This window comes from Ranitomeya variabilis, chromosome 5 (assembly GCF_051348905.1).
Source record: "Ranitomeya variabilis isolate aRanVar5 chromosome 5, aRanVar5.hap1, whole genome shotgun sequence".
NCBI lineage: Eukaryota > Metazoa > Chordata > Amphibia > Anura > Dendrobatidae > Ranitomeya > Ranitomeya variabilis.
The window spans coordinates 558972325-558993191 of NC_135236.1; the positions used below are offsets into that span (position 1 = coordinate 558972325).

Genomic DNA, 20867 nt, shown 5'->3' on the forward strand with positions numbered 1-20867 from the left:
ACGTGGCACTTATATACGTGGCACTTATATACGTGGCACTTATATACGTGGCACTTATATACGTGGCACTTATATACGTGGCACTTATATACGTGGCCACTGAAATATCGTGGCACTTATATACGTATATAAACGTATATTTTAGTGCCACGTATTTCAGGTTAGGGGTAGGGTTAGGGGTAGGGGTTTTTTTTTTTGTTTGTTTTCTTGTGTTTTTCTATAAAAACGCATGCGTCTAAAAACGCATGCGTTTTACCACGTTTACATGCGTTTTTTCACACATGCGTTTTTTTAAAAAACGCATGCAGATAAAAACGCAAGTGTGAAACCAGCCTAAAAGACGCTTTTTATAGCAAAAAAGTTTTTGCGTCTCCACATTTTGAGACCTATAATTTTTTCACATTTTGGTCCACAGAGTCATGTGAGGTCTTGTTTTTTGCGGGACGAGTTGACGTTTTTATTGGTAACATTTTCGGACACGTGACCATTTTTGATCACTTTTTATTCCGATTTTTGTGAGGCAGAATGACCAAAAACCAGCTATTCATGAATTTCTTTTGGGAGAGGCGTTTATACCGTTCCGCGTTTGGTAAAATTGATAAAGCAGTTTTATTCGTCGGGTCAGTACGATTACAGCGATATCTCATTTCTATATTTTTTTTATGTTTTGGCGCTTTTATACGATAAAAACTATTTTATAGAAAAAATAATTATTTTGGTATCGCTTTATTCTCAGGACTATAACTTTTTTATTTTTTTGCTGATGATGCTGTATGGCGGCTTGTTTTTTGCGGGACAAGATGACGTTTTCAGCGGTACCATGGTTATTTATATCCGTCTTTTTGATCGCGTGTTATTCCACTTTTTGTTCGGCGGTATGGTAATAAAGCGTTGTTTTTTGCCTCGTTTTTTTTTTTTTTTTTCTTACGGTGTTTACTGAAGGGGTTAACTAGTGGGGCAGTTTTATAGGTTGGGTCGTTACGGACGCGGCGATACTAAATATGTGTACTTTTATTGTTTTTTTTATTTTATTTAGATAAAGAAATGTATTTATGGGAATAATATTTTTTTTTTTTTTCATTATTTTGGAATATTTTTTTTTTTTTTTTTTTACACATTTGGAAAATTTTTTTTTTTACTTTTTTACTTTGCCCCAGGGGGGGACAATACAGATCGGTGATCTGCCAGTTTGCATAGCACTCTGACAGATCACCGATCTGAGGAAAGTGCAGGCTGCTTCACAGTGCCTGCTCTGAGCAGGCGTCTGTGAAGCCACCTCCCTCCCTGCAGGACCCGGATCCGCGGCCATCTTGGATCCGGGTCTGGGAGCTGCAGGGAGGGAGGTAAGACCCTCGCAGCAACGCGATCACATCGCGTTGCTGCGGGGGGCTCAGGGAAGCCCGCAGGGAGCCCCCTCCCTGCGCGATGCTTCCCTGCACCGCCGGCACATCGCGATCATGTTTGATCGCGGTGTGCCGGGGGTTAATGTGCCGGGGGCGGTCCGTGACCACTCCTGGCACATAGTGCCGGATGTCAGCTGTGATAATCAGCTGACACCCGGCCGCGATCGGCGGCGCTCCCCCCGTGAGCGCCGCTGATCGCGTATGACGTACTATCCCGTCGGCGGTCATACGGGCCCACCCCACCTCGACGGGATAGTACGTCGGATGTCAGGAAGGGGTTAAAGGGGTTGTTCGTTCAAAACCGATAAGTCTTCTATTGAGACGAAACTGCCAAGTGTATGGAGACCAAGGCCGCATCTACTGGCGAGGAGCATGTATAACTCATACATACACTCCGTTCCCTGGTCTGAAACTGGCGAACCCCTGTAGCGCACAGTGCATGTACTGGTGGTGGGGGGCGGGATTCATAAGGCTGCTGTCCGTCATACAGAGCGACTGCAGACTTATTGGTTTTGACTGGACGTCCCATGTATGATTTATTTATTGTTGATGATGATTTATTTCTTGCAATGACCCTGCAAAAGACCAGGAGAATTTCATTACATGTGAAGGAAAAATGATGGAATGGAATGCACTACCACAATAGGAAGTAAAGGCAGTACATTTTAAAAAGGGTTGGAGACTTTTCTAATAACCATTGGCATTGTGGGTTACAAATAATCTAGCGACAAATAATAAAGAATTGCTGAAAAAAGATTAAATTGATGACCTGGGTCTTTTCTCAACCTATGCAACTAAGACTGTATATTAAAATATATAAAGATCGTGATATGAAAAAAAAAAGTCAAAAATGAAAAAAAAAATACTTTTAACACAAAAAGTTGATTTAAAAATAGGTAATGACGTTTAGCATCACACATGAATACCTCGTAAAATTGTTAAACGATGTATATATATCCAAATACCTTTTGATCTTAGAAAGGCGTTCTTCTTCCTCTCTAATGTACTCCTTTAGGGACTGTACGAGGTCTCTTTCCTTGTAAATAAGGTCTGTCATCTGACCTGTAACAAAGAAAAGAAATAGTGAGAAATTAGTAAGAGTGCAGTCTTATTTCTAGAGAAAGCCTAATCAGGCCTGCAGCGATATGTATAGCACTTTTTATAAATTTTTACTCTATAAACTTATATTCAACAACTTTAGAACATTTTGTTTCCATTACTAACCATTTCTTAGAACTCTGCTTGTCATTAGCGAGTGGAAACTTTACGGTTTACTTTAGAAACGCAAGAACAAAAACGGTCTGAGTGTGATCAAGGTTTTTCAACAGAGTTTCATCAGAGTTGAATGAATATGTCAGTTTTTGGCATCATTGATTTTCATGTATGAAAAAACAAAACCGCCAAAGCATTTCCTATGCAATGTCAATCACGGACTGCACACTGATGGTATTTATGTGCTGTCCATCATTATTACGGACCGATTGACATGCATCAGTAATTTTAATTTGTTACTGGAACACAAACGAACAGGTCTGATTTTTTTTTACGGATATGGCTTACAACACAGCACAAGCTCCATAGATTATGCAATGCAAATTTTCACCCTGTCCTGAAGTTTCACTACTTTGGAGCTACCCTGTAACACTAATTAACCTCTTAACCCCCAAGGGTAGTTTGCATGTTAATGACCGGGCCAATTTTTTACAATTCTGACCACTGTCCCTATATGAGGTTATAACGCTGGAACGCTTCAACGGATCCTGATGATTCTGACACTGTTTTCTCGTGACATATTTTACTTCACGATAGTGGTAAAATTTATTTGATATTACCTGCGTTTATTTGTGAAAAAAAATGAAAATTTGAACTTTTATGCCCTTAAATCACAGAGATATATCACACAAAATACTTAATAAGTAACATTTGCCACATGTCTACTTTACATCAGCACAATTTTGGAACCAATTTTTTTTTGTTAGGGAGTTATAAGGGTTAAAAGTAGACCAGCAATTTCTCATTTTTACAGCACCATTTATTTTTTTAGGGACTACGGTACATCACATTTAAAGTCACTTTGAGGGGTCTATATGATAGAAAATACCCAAGTGTGACACCATTCTAAAAACTGCGCCCCTCAACGTGCTTAAAACCACATTCAAGAAGATTATTAACCCTTCAGGTGTTTCACAGGAATTTTAGGAATGTTTACAAATAAAAATGAACATTTAATTTTTTTTGACAAAAAATTTACTTCAGCTCCAATTTGTTTTATTTTACCAAGGGTAACAGGAGAAATTGGACCCGAAAAGTTGTTGTGCAATTTGTCCTGAGTACTCTGATACCCCATGTGTGGGGGTAAACCACTGTTTGGGCGCATGGCAGAGCTTGGAAGGGAAAGAGCGCCATTTGACTTTTCAATGCAAAATTGACTGGAATTGAGATAGGACGACATATCGCGTTTGGAGAGCCCCTGATATACCTAAACATTGAAACCCCCCACAAGTGACACCATTTTGGAAAGTAGACCCCCAAAGGAACTTATTTAGATGTGTGGTGAGCACTTTGACCCACCAAGTGCTTCGCAGAAGTTTATAATGCAGAGCCATAAAAATAAAAAAATCATATTTTTTCGCAAAAAATTTACTTCAGCTCCAATTTGTTCTGAGTACACCGATACCCCATATGTGGGGGTGAACCACTGTTTGGGCGCATGGCAGAGCTCGGAAGGGAAGGAGTGCCATTTGACTTTTCAATGCAAAATTGACTGGAATTGAGATAGAACGCCATGTCACAGAACTTAAACACAGAAGTTTATAATGCAGAGCCGTGAAAATAAAAATTCTTTTTTCCCACAAAAATTAAATTTTAGCCCCCAGTTTTGTATTTTCCCAAGGGTAACAGGAGAAATTGGACCCCAAACGTTGTTGTCCAATGTGTCCTGAGTACGCTGATACCCCATATGTTGGGGTAAACCCCTGTTTGGGCGCACAGGAGAGCTCAGAAGGGAAGGAGGACTGTTTTACTTTTTCAACACAGAATTGGCTGGAATTGAGATCGGAAGCCATGTCGTGTTTGGAGAGCCCCTGATGTGCCTAAACAGTGGAAACCCCCCAATTCTAACTGAAACCCTAATCCAAACACACCCCTAACCCTAATCACACCCCTAACCCTGACACACCCCTAACCCTAATCCCAACCGTAAATGTAATCCAAACCCTAACTTTAGCCCCAACCCTAACCCTAACTTTAGCCCTAAACCTAGCCCCAACCCTAACCCTAGCCCCAACCCTAACGGGAAAATGGAAATAAATACATTTTTTAAATTTTATTATTTTTCCCTAACTAAGGGGGTGATGAAAGGGGGTTTGATTTACTTTTATAGTGGGTTTTTCAGCGAATTTTTATGATTGGCAGCTGTCACACACTAAAAGACACTTTTTATTGCAAAAAATAGTTTTTGCATCTCCACATTTTGAGAGCTATAATTTTTCCATATTTTAGCCCACAGAGTCATGTGAGGTCTTGTTTTTTGCGGGACGAGTTGACGTTTTTATTGGAACCATTTTAGGGCACGTGACATTTTTTGATCGCTTTTTATTCCGATGTTTTGTGAGGCAGAATGACCAAAAACCAGCTATTCATGAATTTCTTTTGGGGGGTCGTTTATACCGTTCCGCGTTTGGTAAAATTGCTAAAGCAGTTTTATTCTTCGGGTCAGTACGATTACAGCGATACCTCATTTATATCATTTTTTTTTTGTTTTGGCGCTTTTATGCGATAAAAGCTATTTTATATAAAAAATAATTATTGTTGCATCGCTTTATTCTGAGGACTATAACTTTTTTATTTTTTCTCTGATGACGCTGTATGGCGGCTCGATTTTTGCGGGAAAAGATGACGTTTTCAGCGGTACCATGGATATTTATATCCTTTATTGATCGCGTGTTATTCCACTTTTTGTTCGGCAGTATGATAATAAAGTGTTGTTTTTTGCCTCTTTTTTTTGTGACAGTGTTCACTGAAGGGGTTAAACTAGTGGGACAGTTTTATAGGTCGGTTCGTGACGGACGCGGTGATACTAAATATGTGTACTTTTATTGTTTTTTATAATTATGTAGCTAAAGAAATGTATTTATTGGAACAATATTTTTTTTTTCTTTATTTAGGATTTTTTTTTTTTTTTTTTAACATGCAAATATATATATTTTAACTTTTTTACATGGCCCCAGGGGGGGGCATCACACTATAGTGCCAGATCGCTGATCTGACACTGTACAGCACTGTGCCAGATCAGCAATCTGACAGGCAGTGCTCCTGGCTTACCAGCGCCTGCTCTGAGCAGGAACTTGTAAGCCACCTCCCTACAGGACCCGGAAGCAGCCCCGCGGCCATTTTGGATCCGGGGCCTGCAGGGAGAAGGAGGTAGAAGACCCTCGGAGCAACGCGATCACATCGCGCTGCTCCGAGGGTCTCAGGGAAGCACGCAGGGAGCCCCCTCCCTGCGCGACGCTTCCCTATGCCGCTGGAACGTTGTGATCATCTTTGACCACAGCGTTCCGGGGGTTAATGCGCCAGGAGCAGTCCGTGACCGCTCCTGGCACATAGTGCCGGATGTCAGCTGCGATAGTCAGGGCCCACCCCACATGGACGGAATAGTAAGTCCAATGGTAGAAAGGGGTTAAAAGACCTCAGTCTGAAGCAAAGATTATTTCTCTCATAGGTCTGTTAGGTTATTAAAAATTAAATATATTACCGTAAGTTAAAGAAACACTACAAAAGTGATACAGTGCAGGGCTGGAGAGGTAAGTATTGCAACTTTTCACATGACACATGGGACTATATTAATATACCATATCACCTACTTAGGGCTCTTTCACACGCCAGTGTGTCTGGAACGTGTGGTGACAGTTTTCACACGTAGAAACATTCAAGTGAGTGAGTCTGTGCACATGTCGGTGTGTTTCCATGGACTGTGTGTCCGCGGACAAAATAGGCAGACATGTCCGTTTTTTAACAGCATCACGAGCCGCAAAACATACAGCACACGTGTACACTGATCACATGCAGATTACATCCATGTGACACTCAATGGCGCTTGGGAATCAGCGGTACTGTTCACACTGTTCCCAAGCGCCAGGTGCTGAAGACCACTCATCATTCTCCCCTGTTCTGCCGGTGATCAGCACATGCAGGGGAGAATGTTAAGAGTTATATTCAACTGATAACAGTGGGAAAAGGCGGCGGCTGATGAGCGTATTCATCAATTAGAGCCTAAGCTATAAATAAATTAAATACAAAAATCAGTGTAGGTTTCCCTCATCAAGGTTACCGTGGGTCACTGAGGCTGCGTTCCCAGCCGGGCTCAACTGCGGTGACCTCAGCATCGTGAGAAAAAGTCAGTTAGTTCACCGCAGATCTTTGATGTCAGTCTTTGATCTGCGATGAATTCACTGAGCTGAACTGTGAACGCAGCCTCAGTGACCGCCAGTAACCTTTGGTGATGTCACCGCTGGTCACTGATGCTGCGCTGCAGCAGTTCATTCACCAGTGGTTCTCAGCCTGAAGGGTCGCATCTTGGTACCGTTCAGGTTGAAAACCATTTATCCCTAGACATGGATTACAGCATGGGACAGAACAACGGACAGGTGAGGGATATTGATGTTTTTTATTTTTGTTTTATCGCAGGACACGAGGACTTCAATGGAATGGTTGTTAGGTGATTATAACTGTGTTTGTTATTTTTAAATAAATATGTGTTTTGTTTTATTTCAAATAAAGGACTTTATTCTGGCTGTGTCTTTATTTACCATATAACTATAGGATTAGTAATGGCTAGGTGCCTTATAGATGCCTCTCCATTACTAACCCGTGGGCTTGATGTCACCGGACAATACAAAGGTGACATGAACCGCACATGCCACCGCAGCAGGAAGAGCCGAGCACAGTGGCAGAATTGGTGCATCTAATAGATGTGCCTTTTCTGAGCAGCAGCGGGCTGCTATTGTTAGGCTGGTATGGGCAATATCCATGGCCCTTTACCAGCCTGAGAATATCAGCCCCCAGCTGTCTGCTTTAGCTTGGCTGCTTGTCACAAATGGGGGGTGGGTGAGACAACCAGCCAAGCTAACCAGCCTTGCTGAAGCTGACAGCTGAGGGTTGCAGCCCGCAGCTGTCAGTTTTGCCTGGCTGGTTATCAAAAATACAGGGGAACCCATGCTGTTTTTTTAATGTATTTATTTATGACGAAGTCGGTGGCTGATGAATACCCCCATCAGCTGCCACCTGCTCTCGTTCTTATCAGCCGATTAAAAACTCTCAACATTGTCCCCTGCTCGTGCTGATGGGAATGATGAGAGAGGTCTTCAGCACCCGGCGAGGGGGAACAGCGAAAACAATACCATTGCTTCCCAGGTGCCAGTAACGTGTAGTCCTGATGCGGTACACGTGTAGCACACATGTATGCCACAAGTATTACACACGCACGCCGATATCTCCGGTACTGCTTTTTTTTGGTACCGGAATTATCGGGACATGTGAAAGAGCCCTTACTGTAAATTTTTAAATGTATTTACAAAAAAAATGCACTTTTGACCTATATCTGGTACTGTCAAAGCAGCCCCATGTGAATGTGAAAAAAGTCCAGATGTCATTTGACAGAAATTCCAGCAATTATATTACCAGGACCAATAACGAAAGTGTTGCAACGTGCCACTGATCTGCTGCACCAGAAAAACACAGTGCTGCAAAATAGAGGCTTTAAAAGGCCACCGTATTAAGGTGTTCATGCAGTCAGGGTGAATATGTCACCAAGCTTTTAGTCAAATAATCTGAAAGTAGTATGATGTAGGGGCAGAGACTCGGATTCCGGTAATGTCTCATTTACGGAGCTGCTTGTGGTAGTTTCAGAAAAAAAATAGTGTTTTATTATCAGATTTCCACTACAGGACTAGTTGTCTGGTGCCATGTAGTCCTCCTGCTCTGTGTAACCACACCCTTACAAATGATTAGCAGCTTTCTGCCGAGGTACAGTGTACATAGAAAGCTGCCGATCAGTCCTGTGGGTGGGTTATACAAGGTTCAGCATTCAGAGAACTGGTAAGTTCTATTTTATAAAAACTACCAAGCAGACCCCTACATCATTAAAAAGCTAAAAACTGCTGGATTCCCTTTAACCCCTGTACATGTACAGTGCATGTCGGAAGCGGGTGTATGGAATGGGCTCCAATAGTGAGCCCGCTCCATGCCCAGCATGTGATGGCTGTGTATTACATCCAGGACCTGCCGCTAACAAATTAACTCAATCGGTAAACACCGTAAACTAAAAAAAATTCAAGAAGGCCAAAATAAAGTTTTTTTGGTCGCTGCAATTCCACAAAATAGGGATTTTTGTGTACTCACCGTAAAATCCTTTTCTCCGAGCCATTCATTGGGGGACACAGACCGTGGGTGTATGCTGCTGCCAATAGGAGGCTGACACTAAGTGACACAAAAAAAGTTAGCTCCTCCTCTGCAGTATACACCTTCCTGCTGGCTCTCAGCTAACCAGTTCAGTGCCAAAGCAGTAGGAGATCCAATAACAACATAAAGTATAGCATGTCAAATTATATATGAGAGTATAGCATGTCAAACTATAAAACAAGCAGAAGCTAATAACAGGGGGGGAAGCTGTGACCCCCAATGAATTGCTCAGAGTAAAGGATTTTACGGTGAGTACACAAAAATCCCTATTTCTCCTTCGCCTCATTGGGGGACACAGACCGTGGGACGTCCCAAAGCAGTCCCCGGGTGGGTACAACATTAGATCAGGCCCTGTGTAACCGCTACTTACAAGAGTGCCACCGCGGCATGCGGAGTCGGCCTGCCCAGACTCAAATCTGCAGAAGTCTGGGAATTATAGTGCTTCAAGACTGCATGCGGACTGGACAAACCCGCAAGCTTGCAGGCGTGCTTTACCGACCCCTGTTGCCTAGAGCCCAAGAAACCTTGATCGACTGAGTGGAGTGGAGTTAGGCTGACGTCTAACCCGGAAGGACTCCTGGATGGTGTAACGAATCCACCAGGCTAACATGGTCGATGAAATGGCTAAACCCCTTCTGTAACCATCAGGAAGCCTTCCTCTGACCGTCAGGAAGCCCAAATAAGGTGTCCAACCTTTGGAAGGATGTCGTGCATGATACGTACCTACTCAGAGCACTCACTTCGTCCAGAATATGGAGAACCCATCCCGCTTTGTGGACTGGTGCCGAAAGAGATGAGGGAAGAACGATGCCCTCGTAACATTGGGAATACAATACCACCATGGTAACAAGGGACGGGGATGGCCTGGGGACAACCTTGCCTTGATGATAAGAAGGAAAAAAAAGTCTGAAAGAACAGAGCGTCTAGCTCCGAAGACTTGTCATGATGACGAGATCGCAGAGAAAAGGAGCGATCTTCCCTGATAGTAAAGTCTGTCCGGATCAAAAGGAGTCTACTTTAAGACTCCCAGGACCATTTTTTTTTTCTTTCGGGCATGCGCAGTTAGCGCTGCCCTTCGAACTTACAGCGCAGGCACCAGGAACGTTCATGAAGGAAATGGAGGCGGCACCTAGCGCACGGAGGCCCTGAGTGATGGCAAGGAGGCGTTTGTGTCAGGGGGGAAAGACATGCCCCCCTGACAAATTACAGGTATGAGGGACAAATTATAAAAACTATTATTTCAGCGTTGGCAGGGACACCAACTAAAAGAGCCACCTTGACAGAGTGCAGCATTAGTGCAGCACAAGGTGGCTCCTACAGTTAAAAACGCCTCGGGAGGGGGTGACAGGTTCCCTTTAAGGTCCCAAAGATCTAATGGTATGTGAAAGGGAAGGACCACATGTGAAAACTCCCTGCAGGAAAATCCCTACTTGCAGTTTCGTTGCAATGAGACGGAAAAGTACTAGCTCCGCAAACAAAAAAACCTAACGTGGTCCGTGCGGATCTCCCAGGACCACTGGGGCCCCTCCTGCTTCCAAACGACTCTCGGAAGTAGGGGAAAGGGGGTTATGGAAACTGGTACCATGGAAGAACCAGAGCATTCACTGCAATGGCTTTTGGATCTTGAGGCCGAACCATGAACACGAGTACATTGGCGTTCAGTATGGACGCCATCCGATCTACATCTGGAGTGCCCCAGTGAAGGCAGATCTGATGGAAGACTTCCGGGTGAAGTTCCCACTCACTTGAGGCGGGACCCTGATGGCTGAAGAAGTCTACCGCCCAGACTCCTGGGATGTGTACTGCCGAGATCATCAAATGATAGATCTCAGCCCATCAGAGAATGAGAGGTACCTCGTCCATGATGCCTGACTGTGGGTACCTGCTAGATGATTGATGTATGGCACAGCCGTGGCATTATCCACTTGAATTTGGATGGGGTGACCCACCAGAAGGCAGAGGACCTGCTGTAGGACTAGCAGTATCGTTTGGATCCACAGAACAAAGATCAGGAGAAGAAGGCTGGCATCGGTAGTCACTAATAATCATTGAACCTGAAGGAACTCCCCTGGATGAAGAAGAAGCTCAGAGACTACCCTCTGAAAGCCTGTTTGACCTACAGAAGACGAGCAGAGCGAAGGAAACAGCTTCCATTGCTGTCACCATGTTTCCTCATGACCCTCCCAGCAAATCGAATGGAATGAGTGATCAAGTAAGTGAGTTCCAAGTTGAAGGGCCACTGCCTTGTATCAAGGGAGAAATACCAACCCTCTGGAAGTGTCCAGGATCATCTTCAAAAAGGATATCTGCTGGGCTGGAAAAGAGGAAAAAACCTGTCCAGATGAAGCTGCCAGCCAAGGAGAGAGAGGGTATAGCAATTGATATAGACTCAGCATAGTCCTGGAAGAGCGGCTAGAAAGTTGACCGTATAGGGCAGGACGACCATGCCTCTAGGGTGCAAGAGGAACATGACGGCCGCCATGACCCTTGCGAACACTCAGGATGCGGTAGCAAGACCGAAGGACAAGGTCGTGACTTGAAAATGCTGTTTGTGAATGGAAAAGTGAAGGAATTTTTGAAGAGGGGAAAATAGGAATGTGAAGGTAAGCATCCCGAATGTCGGTTGATGCCAGAAACTCCACTCTTTTTCCGTTGAAGTAATGGCTGAGTGAAGGAACTCCATCCGAAGAAAGAGGACCTTGTCCAGCTTGGTAAAAGTTTGAGGTCCAGGATCGGTCTTACTTTTCGGTCCCCCTTTTAGGAACCAAGATTTCTTAAATCTTGTCCTGGACAATTCTTCCACTGCTGGTTGGGTCTATAGGAAACATGCGATCCTAGGGAGTGATGTCAGAGGCTTTTTGAATGCAGAGTAAGCTTCCATACTCTGAGCTATAATGCCCTTCTGGGTGTAATGGCATTTGCTGCTGACAGCGCCGCGCAACAAGGCGCATCCAAGAGGCGTGAACCAGCTAGTCTCCTGCTCAAGAAATTTGATTGACCTTGATTGTCTTCGGGAAAAGGTTACTGATGTGAATCAAAGAAGTTAAGGTCTGCGACCAGGAGACTAAGGTGGCTAAGGACCAGGGTAGAGCACTCAACCCGAGGCTGCAAGATGGAACGAACCAGATTTGGTATCTGACAGTCTGTTGTAATTTTAATTGATGACCCATCGGGCAGGAATACTGGTAGACAAACCACAGGAGATTCTACCCAGTTAATCTACCAAGTGTCAGAATGCACGGCTGTATCCAGAATGTCAGGAAAAGCCGTCTCTTGCTACCTCTGCTCTCTTTTGACAGTGCGGAGTTAAAATGAGGAACCCTCGATCCACCACCCTCTTAACAGGGAAGTGGAGAGGGATCGTCCGCCTTCTTGCATCATCTGCTAAATAGTGGAGATGAAGAGAGGGGTGTTCGGATGCCAAAAAAGGGTGCCACTGTACATCCACAGAATTCAGGTCACTGGGTGGACAAGGTTGGTTCCGGTGTTAGGCCTGGCTGCAGAGGAGTATATGATGGATGCGACACTCCATGTGCTCGTCTATTTATGGTGTGGGGAGATCGGTGCCCTTTAAAAGGACCCGTCACCCCTAAGAATCAGACCAGGCATGGCATCCCACGTAGTAGGGGGTTTATACGTGGAGAGGACACCCCACATGTTTGCATATTGGCTGAAAAAGGATACCGCACCTGCAGAGGCTTCTGTCCAGTGAATTGCTTATCCAGACGCTCCCTGTCCGGGTGAATGGCAAATGCTCTGCGAGGGAGTTTAGTCTCCTTATGACGGACACTGCTTGATCTAGAGTGGAACCGTAGCCCACATCAATCTAAAGACATTGGTTGATGATATAAATAGGCGAATCCATCCTCTACTAAAGTTCTGGTGAGTCCAGAACAAAGGCAATATCCAATGCATATTCAGAATCTTGTCCTCAGCAAATCATTGGTGAGGGAGATCAGGAAATGAAGCTTCCATTTTCTAGATGCCTGTACGTTTCTAGAATACTTGTGGCCCCTGCTAGCCGACGGCTCCCATGTAGGAGAGGAACCATATATATCGGTCCTGCAAGCACTCTGAGCCACAGAGGGCTTCAATCTCTTGATCAGAGAAGCCATGGGATGTGGCAGTTATGAAGCCCACTCAGGGGAACTAGGTACTCTGAGATAAGCTGGGATCGGCAGCGGAGGGTTCCTGAGTTCATTTAGGGTGACTGGCTTCGGACTGGTCATGTGCCTTTAAGACAAGGGAATACTGGTCATATGCCTTTAAGACCAGGTAATACTGGTCATGTGCCTTTCAGACCAGGGAATGCTAGTCAAATGCCTTTAAGACCAGAAAATGCTGGTCATGTGCCTTTTAGACCAGGGAATCTTGATCATGTGCCTTTAAAACCAGGGAATACTGGTCATGTGCCTTTAAGACCGGGGTCATTCATGCAAGTACAGGAGGGAAGAGGGCAGTACTTACCTTACCCGGCTGCAGTCATTGAGCCCCTTTAATGCAAAAAAACCATGGCCTCTGCCGACCGGGTGGACTAAGTAGGACACCGGGAGTTGCAGAGGTGATAAAGCCTCGAAGAGAGCGAGAGGAGCCATTTCGGGGGCGGAGCCTCGTGACTTCCATGACACGCCGACACGCCCAAGCCGGAGCATAAATTTCTTCAGTCGGCGGGAGCAATACAAGGGGTAGAATAGAGGGGCATTGGGCCGGGAAAAGCAAAAGCTCCCATGCCAGACAGAAAACGCCAGAAAGGATGGGCGGAGCCACCTTAGCGCGCCATAGTGGGGGCGCGACTTCCGGGATGCGGCCTACACATCGGCCAAAGCCGGGGGCTAAATTTTTGCATTACCTTAGGGAGGTAGGCCACAGGGAAGCCATGTTAATATCCCACTGCAGGGGCCCATCGTCGACTGGATCCACTCACCATTGGTGCGCGACCCGGCATGGACCCGATGACTGTTTTTAAGCGCCAAGGAAAGCGCGCACTGTGCTGCTCTGCTGCAGGTTAGGTATTGCAGCGTGGACGGTGCAGGGATAAAGCCTCAATCCACCATCCCCTTCTTAGGGAGGTGGAGAGGAACAGTCCGCCTCCTTGTGCCATCCGCTTTAACAATGGTGGTACAGTGGGGGCTGCTCGGACGCCAAAGAGAAGGAGCCTCTGTACATCCACGGAGTTCAGCCCCCGGGTGGACAGGTCCAGTTGTCCGGCAGTAGGCCTGGCTCCAGGAGAGGATACATAGAGGCGACACTCCATGTGTTCGCCCGTTGCTGGTGAGGGGAGATCGGGACCCGAAGGAACCGTCGCCCCTAAAGTGAGCTCAGGAATGGCTTCCCACGTCGCAGGAGAGGGTACGGAAAGGTGACACTCCATATACCCGCCTGTTGATGGTACGGGGGATATCGGAACCTTGAAAGGATCCATTGTCCCTTTCACTCCATTAATTAAAAATAAAAATTTACAGAAAAGTAAAAAATAAAATAAAAACCTTGGGGTCTGAACCAGACCCAAGTGTCTCCTACAGACACTAAGCAAGAACTGGTTAGCTGCGGAACTGGTTAGCTGCGAGCCAGCAGGAAGGTGTATACTGCAGGGGAGGAGCTAACTTTTTTGTATCACTTAGTGTCAGCCTCCTATTGGCAGCAGCATACACCCACGGTCTGTGTCCCCCAATGAGGCGAAGGAGAAAAAGGCTGTAACAAGCGATCAAAAAATCACATCGATACCCAAAATGGAACTAATAAAAACGCTGTCTCACCCAACAAAAAAAAAAAAGCCATCGGATAGATGAATTGGGCGGAACAAATTATTATTTTAGTGGTGACAAAAACTCAAACTTGACATGTTGGGCATTACCATAATCATATTGAGGAGAATCATATCGCAAGGTAATTTTTACCATAAAATGAACACCATAAAAACAATTCCCCCAAAAAATGTCAATGTTTGTTTCTTTTCACAATTTCACCGTACTTTAATTTTTTTCCCCATTTTCTAGTATATTATGTGGTAAAATGAATGTTGTCATTCAAAAGTACAATACTTGCTGTAAAAATGAAGCCCTCATTTGTCTATGTCGACAGAAAAGAGTTATGGCTCTGGGAACAAAGAGAAGAAAAAAAAAGGCAAAAACAAAAATTGGCCATGGCGTGAAGGGGTTAAGAGCTTAAAGTGCCACCAACAAAAAAACAGAACTAGGCCTCTGGATCCCAACTGTCTCATAACAGTGACTCTTTAATGATGGCTTTTCTATGCGACTGCCAAGCCCTGTAATTTATTGCACCATAAAGATCAGATCAATGTTTATTTTTGGAGCCTGGATGAGAACAAGAAACCTCACAAATACATTTAGGAACTAGAAATGAAATGTGGCAAAGAAACGGAAGTGCCTCCCTTTAGATACTGCCAATTATGTGCCCATGGCAAGTAAGAAAGGCCGGCAAATGCCATACTAATTGAAAGGTGGGTCGGAATGTCAGATGACACATAGAGCAGGAGGCAAGGATGTGTCCTATGTATATGTGTACTGAGTAGTTCGGCCAAGTTCCCAGGATGAGCACTTAGCTTTTTAATATATATATTTGCTTCACAAAACAATGCACCATATTACATTTCCAGCAAAGTGACTGGGATTTATAAAAGTGTCATGCCCTTTGTTGACCTCAGTGTTCTTTTTTTATATGTGTAAAATGACTCTCAGTGCGTTGTTTTAAAATCACAACATGTAAATCTCGATATGGGTTTATTTGCAGATTTTCCCCATAGATTGGCAACAGACACATAAACCCCACTTGTAATTTGCCAATTACTTTATCAATAAAGTTTTATCAAAGCAAAGTAAGAGGATGTTTCCAAAACTAAGCAGTTTTATTTAAATGGAATCTGTCAGCAGGTTTTTGCTATGTAATCTAAAGACAGCAGGAGATAGGGGCTGAAACATAAATTTCAACCATGTGTCACTTTTCTGGCTGTTCGCTGTTTACTTATAATGAAGTTTTTATCACCACGGGATTATTACTGCTAGACTGGTGCTCCTGTGAGTAGTGGTCCAACTTCGCCCCTTCTCTGATAAGCAGCACACTGTTAATAGACAAGGTACATAGAGTTTGGTGTAGGTGGGGTTAGTTTTGAGTTCTGCTTAAAGGAGTTGTCCACTACTGGGACAACCCCTTCTTGAACTAAATGTTCGGCCCCGATAAAATAAAAACTCTACACTCATTGATTGGGCACCAGGCATCACATGTCACAATGCCACATGAGAGACCTGGGACGGAAGTTCTGACACTACTGGAATGGCGCTGGCACGGAAGGTGAGTGTAAGTTTTATTATTTTATTGGAGACAAACATTTATGTCAAGAAGGGGTTGTCCTAGTAGTAGACAACCCTTTTAATGTTGAATCTAAAAACTCTTATTGTGTCACAAATTGTGCACCAAGTGATACATAACTGGAATCAGGCTCACTTGCCCTATATTAGGCTACTCTCAAATTAAATTGCAAAAAACATGGTGCAAAATAATGGTGCAGAAATGAAACATTTAAAAAATACATCATATACTCATTGAAAAGAACTTAACCTAGCACAGACCCATCCAAGGGCCAGGATGTGTGCAATCGTCAGTACCAACCTCTAATAGCTATTTTTTTTTTACAATGTTTCTCCTCTGTCTGTAAATGTACTATAAATACAAGGCAAAACAAAAAAAATTCTAATAATTTTATAATACATACACACACACAGTCATGGCCAAAAGTGTTGGGATCCTTGAAATTGTTCCAGAAAATGAAGCATTTCTCCAAGCTATTATTATTATTACTACAAGTACACAGGTTTTGTCACACACATTTATTTTTGTGTACTGGAACACCACAAAAAAATAAAGATGGGGAAAAAAAAGTTGCAGAATTTCACACAAAACTTTGAAAATGGGCTGGAAAACAAATTTGTTTCACGCATATGATGTTCGTTCAAACTCACCTGTGGCAAGTAACAGGTGTGGGCAATCAGAAAATCACACCTGAAACCAGATAAAAAGGACAGCAGTTGACTCAATCTTTACATTGTGTGACTTGAGAACTAAAACTGTTGAAAAATATCAACAAGCTCTAGGTTACAAGTCCATCTCCAAAGATTATTATTTTCCTTTGTCCACAGTGTGCAACATAATCAAGAAGTTCACAACACATGGTACTGTAGCTAATCTCCCTGGACGTCTACGGCATAGAAAAACTGATGAAAGGTTGCATCACAAAATAGTCTGAATGGTGCATAAGCAGCCCCAATCAAGTTCCAAAGAAATTCAAGCTGTTCTGCAGGTTCAGGGTGCATCAGTGTCAGTGCAAACTATCAGCTGGCATTTAAATGAAATGCTATGACAAGAGACTCAGGAGGACCCCACTGCTGACACATACATAAAAAAGCTAGGCTGCAGTTTGTCAAAATGTTTGGGAGTAAGCTAAAATCCTTTTGGGAAGCGGGTTTACCAAAAACAGAATGTGGCCTACAAAGAAAAACACAATACCTACAGTCAAATATGGTGGAGCATCAAAGATGTGTTGGGGTTGTTTTGCTGCCTCTGGCACTGGGTGCCTTGACTGTGTGCAAGGCATCATGAAATCTGAAGATTACCAAAGGATTTTGTATTGCAATGTAGTGTCCAGTGTCAGAAAGCTGGGTTGCAACTTAGGTCATGGGTCTTCCAGGAGGACAATTACCCCAAACATACTTCAAGAAGAACCCAGAAATGGATGGAAACAAAGCGCTGGAGAGAGTGCTGAAGTGGCCTGTAATGAGTCCAGATCTAAATCCCATTGAACACCTGTGGACAGATCTTAAAATTGCTGTTGGGAGAAGGCACCCTTCAAATATGAGAGACCTGGAGCAGTTTCCAAAAGGAGAGAATAGTCCAAAATTCCAGTTGAGAGGTGTAAGAAGCTTGTTGATGGTTATAGGAAGTTATTGCAGTTATTTATTCCAAAGGGTGTTCAACCAAATATTAAGATGAGGGTGTCAACAATTTTGTCTGGCCCATTTTTGGGGTTGTGTGTAAAATTATGTCCAATTTCCTTATTTTCTCTATTTTTTTTCTGATGCTCCAATATACACATTACTCAATTATTAGGCGACCAGATAGGGCAATCTGTCACAAAGACAGGGATCGTCGGACGGTGTGCTGCCTACCTGGCGCTCGAGTCCGACACATCGCTGATCGGGTGGACAGATTACTGGCAGGGGCTGGTGAGGACCCAGCGGTCATGGTGCACATTGGCACAAATGACAAAGTTAGAGGTAGGTGGAAGGTCCTTAAAGATGATTTCAGGGAATTAGGCTGCAAGCTGAAAGCAAGGACCTCCAACGTGGTATTTTCTGAAATACTGCCTGTACCATGTGCCACGCCAGAGAGGCAACGGGAGATTAGGGAGGTTAATAAGTGGCTCAAGAATTGGTGTAGGAAGGAGGGGTTTGGGTTACTGCAGAACTGGGACAACTTCTCAGTTGGCTACAGGCTCTATGCTAGGGACGGGCTGCACCTCAATGGGGAAGGTGCAGCTGTGCTGGGGGAGAAAATGGCTAGAAGGTTGGAGGAGTGTTTAAACTAGGGATTGGGGGGGGGAGGGTATTCAATTTATAGGAGGGGAAGATAGTGCAGATAGAGACCTGGGCACAAATAATGAAGTTGGGGGAGGCGGTGGCATGGGGGGTGGGGTTACAACAGTTAATAATTTAAGAAAGAATAGAGGTACAGAGAGGAACATCAAGTGCATGTATACTAATGCCAGAAGCCTCGCCAACAAAACGGACGAATTAGAATTAATGTTGTTGGAGCATAAGTATGACAAGTGGGGATATCTGAAACATGGCTGGATGAGAGCCATGACTGGGCTGTTAACTTGCAGGGCTATAGCCTTTTCAGAAATGACCGTACAGATAAGCGAGGGGGAGGGGTGTGTCTGTATGTAAAATCGTCCTTAAAACCCATCCGGCGTGATAATATAGGTGAATTTAATGAAAATGTAGAGTCCCTGTGGGTGCAGAAAAGGGGAGGGGGAAAAAATAATAAATTACTGATAGGGGTTTGTTATAAATCTCCAAAAATAATGGAAGCAACGGAGAATATCCTCGTAAAGCAAATAGATGAAGCTGCGAATCAAGGAGAAGTAATTATTATGGGGAACTTCAACTACCCTGAAATAGATTGGGGAACAGAAACCTGCAGTTCCAGCAAAGGTAATCGGTTTTTGACAACTATGAGAGACAATTACCTTTCACAACTGGTTCAGGACCCAACAAGAAGGGGGGCACTGCTAGACCTAATATTAACCAACAGGCCAGACCGCATATCAAATATAAGGGTTGGGGGTCACTTGGGGAATAGTGATCACAAAATAATAAGTTTACGTGTATCCTTTAATAAGATGTGTAGTAGAGGGGTTACAAGGACATTAAACTTCAGGAGGGCAAATTTCCAACGGATGAGAGATGATCTTGGTGCAATTAACTGGGACGATATCCTGAGACATAAAAATAAAATGGGAGACGTTTATTAGCATCCTGGATAGGACCTGTGCACAGTATATACCGTATGGGAATAAACATACTAGAAATAGGAGGAAACCAATATGGCTAAATAGAGCTGTAAGGGGCGCAATAAGTGACAAAAAGAAAGCATTTAGAGAATTAAAGGAAGTAGGTAGTGATGAGGCATTAAATAAATACAGAAAATTAAATAAATTCTGTAAAAAGCAAATCAAGGCAGCAAAAATTGAGACAGAGAGACTCATTGCCAGAGATAGTAAAAATAATCCCAAAATATTCTGTAACTACATAAATATTAAGAAACTAAAAAATGAAAGTGTTGGCCCCCTTAAAAATAGTCTGGGGGAAATGGTGGATGAGGATGAGGAAAAAGCCAATATGCTAAATGACTTTTTTTCATCAGTATTTACACAAGAAAATCCCATGGCAGACAATATGATCAGTGATAACAAAAATTCCCCATTAAGTGTCACCTGCTTAACCAAGCAGGAAGTACGGCGGCGTCTAAAAATCACTAAAATTGACAAATCTCCGGGCCCGGATGGGATAAACCCCCGAGTACTGCAGGAATTAAGTACAGTCATTGATAGACCATTATTTTTAATCTTTAAAGAGTCCATAATAACAGGGTCTGTACCACAGGACTGGCGTACAGCAAATGTGGTGCCAAAATTCAAAAAGGGGACAAAAACTGAACTCCGCAATTATAGGCCAGTAAGCTTAACCTCTACTGTGGGTAAAATCCTGGAGGGCATTCTAAGAGATGCTATACTGGAGTATCTGAAGAGGAATAACCTCATGACCCAGTATCAGCACAGGTTTACTAGGGACCGTTCATGTAAGACTAATTTGATCAGCTTCTATGAAGAGGTAAGTTCCGGACTGGACCAAGGGAACCCAGTGGATGTAGTGTATATGGACTTTTCAAAAGCTTTTGATACAGTGCCACACAAAAGGTTGATACATAAAATGAGAATAATGGGGATAGGGGAAAATATGTGTAAGCGAGCTGGCTCAGGGATAGGAAACAAAGAGTGGTTATTAATGGAGCACACTCGGACTGGGTCACAGTTAGCAGTGGGGTACCACAGGGATCAGTATTGGGCCCTCTTCTATTTAACATATTTATTAATGACCTTGTAGGGGGCATTCAGAGTAGAATTTCAATATTTGCAGATGACACTAAACTCTGCAGGGTAATCAATACAGAGGAGGACAATTTTATATTACAGGATGATTTATATAAACTAGAAGCTTGGGCTGATAAATGGCAAATGAGCTTTAATGGGGATAAATGTAAGGTCATGCACTTGGGTAGAAGTAATAAGATGTATAACTATGTGCTTAATTCTAAAACTCTGGGCAAAACCGTCAATGAAAAAGACCTGGGTGTATGGGTGGATGACAAACTCATATTCAGTGGCCAGTGTCAGGCAGCTGCTACAAAGGCAAATTATAATGGGATGTATTA

The 20867-nt window shown here is 43.6% G+C and overlaps 1 protein-coding gene across 4 annotated transcripts in view; it reads right to left on the minus strand.

Annotated features, from left to right (window-relative positions):
- Positions 1-20867, minus strand: part of P4HA2 (prolyl 4-hydroxylase subunit alpha 2) — a 182933-nt gene that overhangs the window by 106106 nt on the left and 55960 nt on the right. For all 4 annotated transcript variants that reach the window (XM_077265959.1, XM_077265957.1, XM_077265958.1 and 1 more), the window contains exon 3: positions 2369-2465. In XM_077265959.1, the coding sequence (XP_077122074.1) occupies positions 2369-2465 (97 nt within the window). The remainder of the gene's footprint in view (positions 1-2368; positions 2466-20867) is intronic.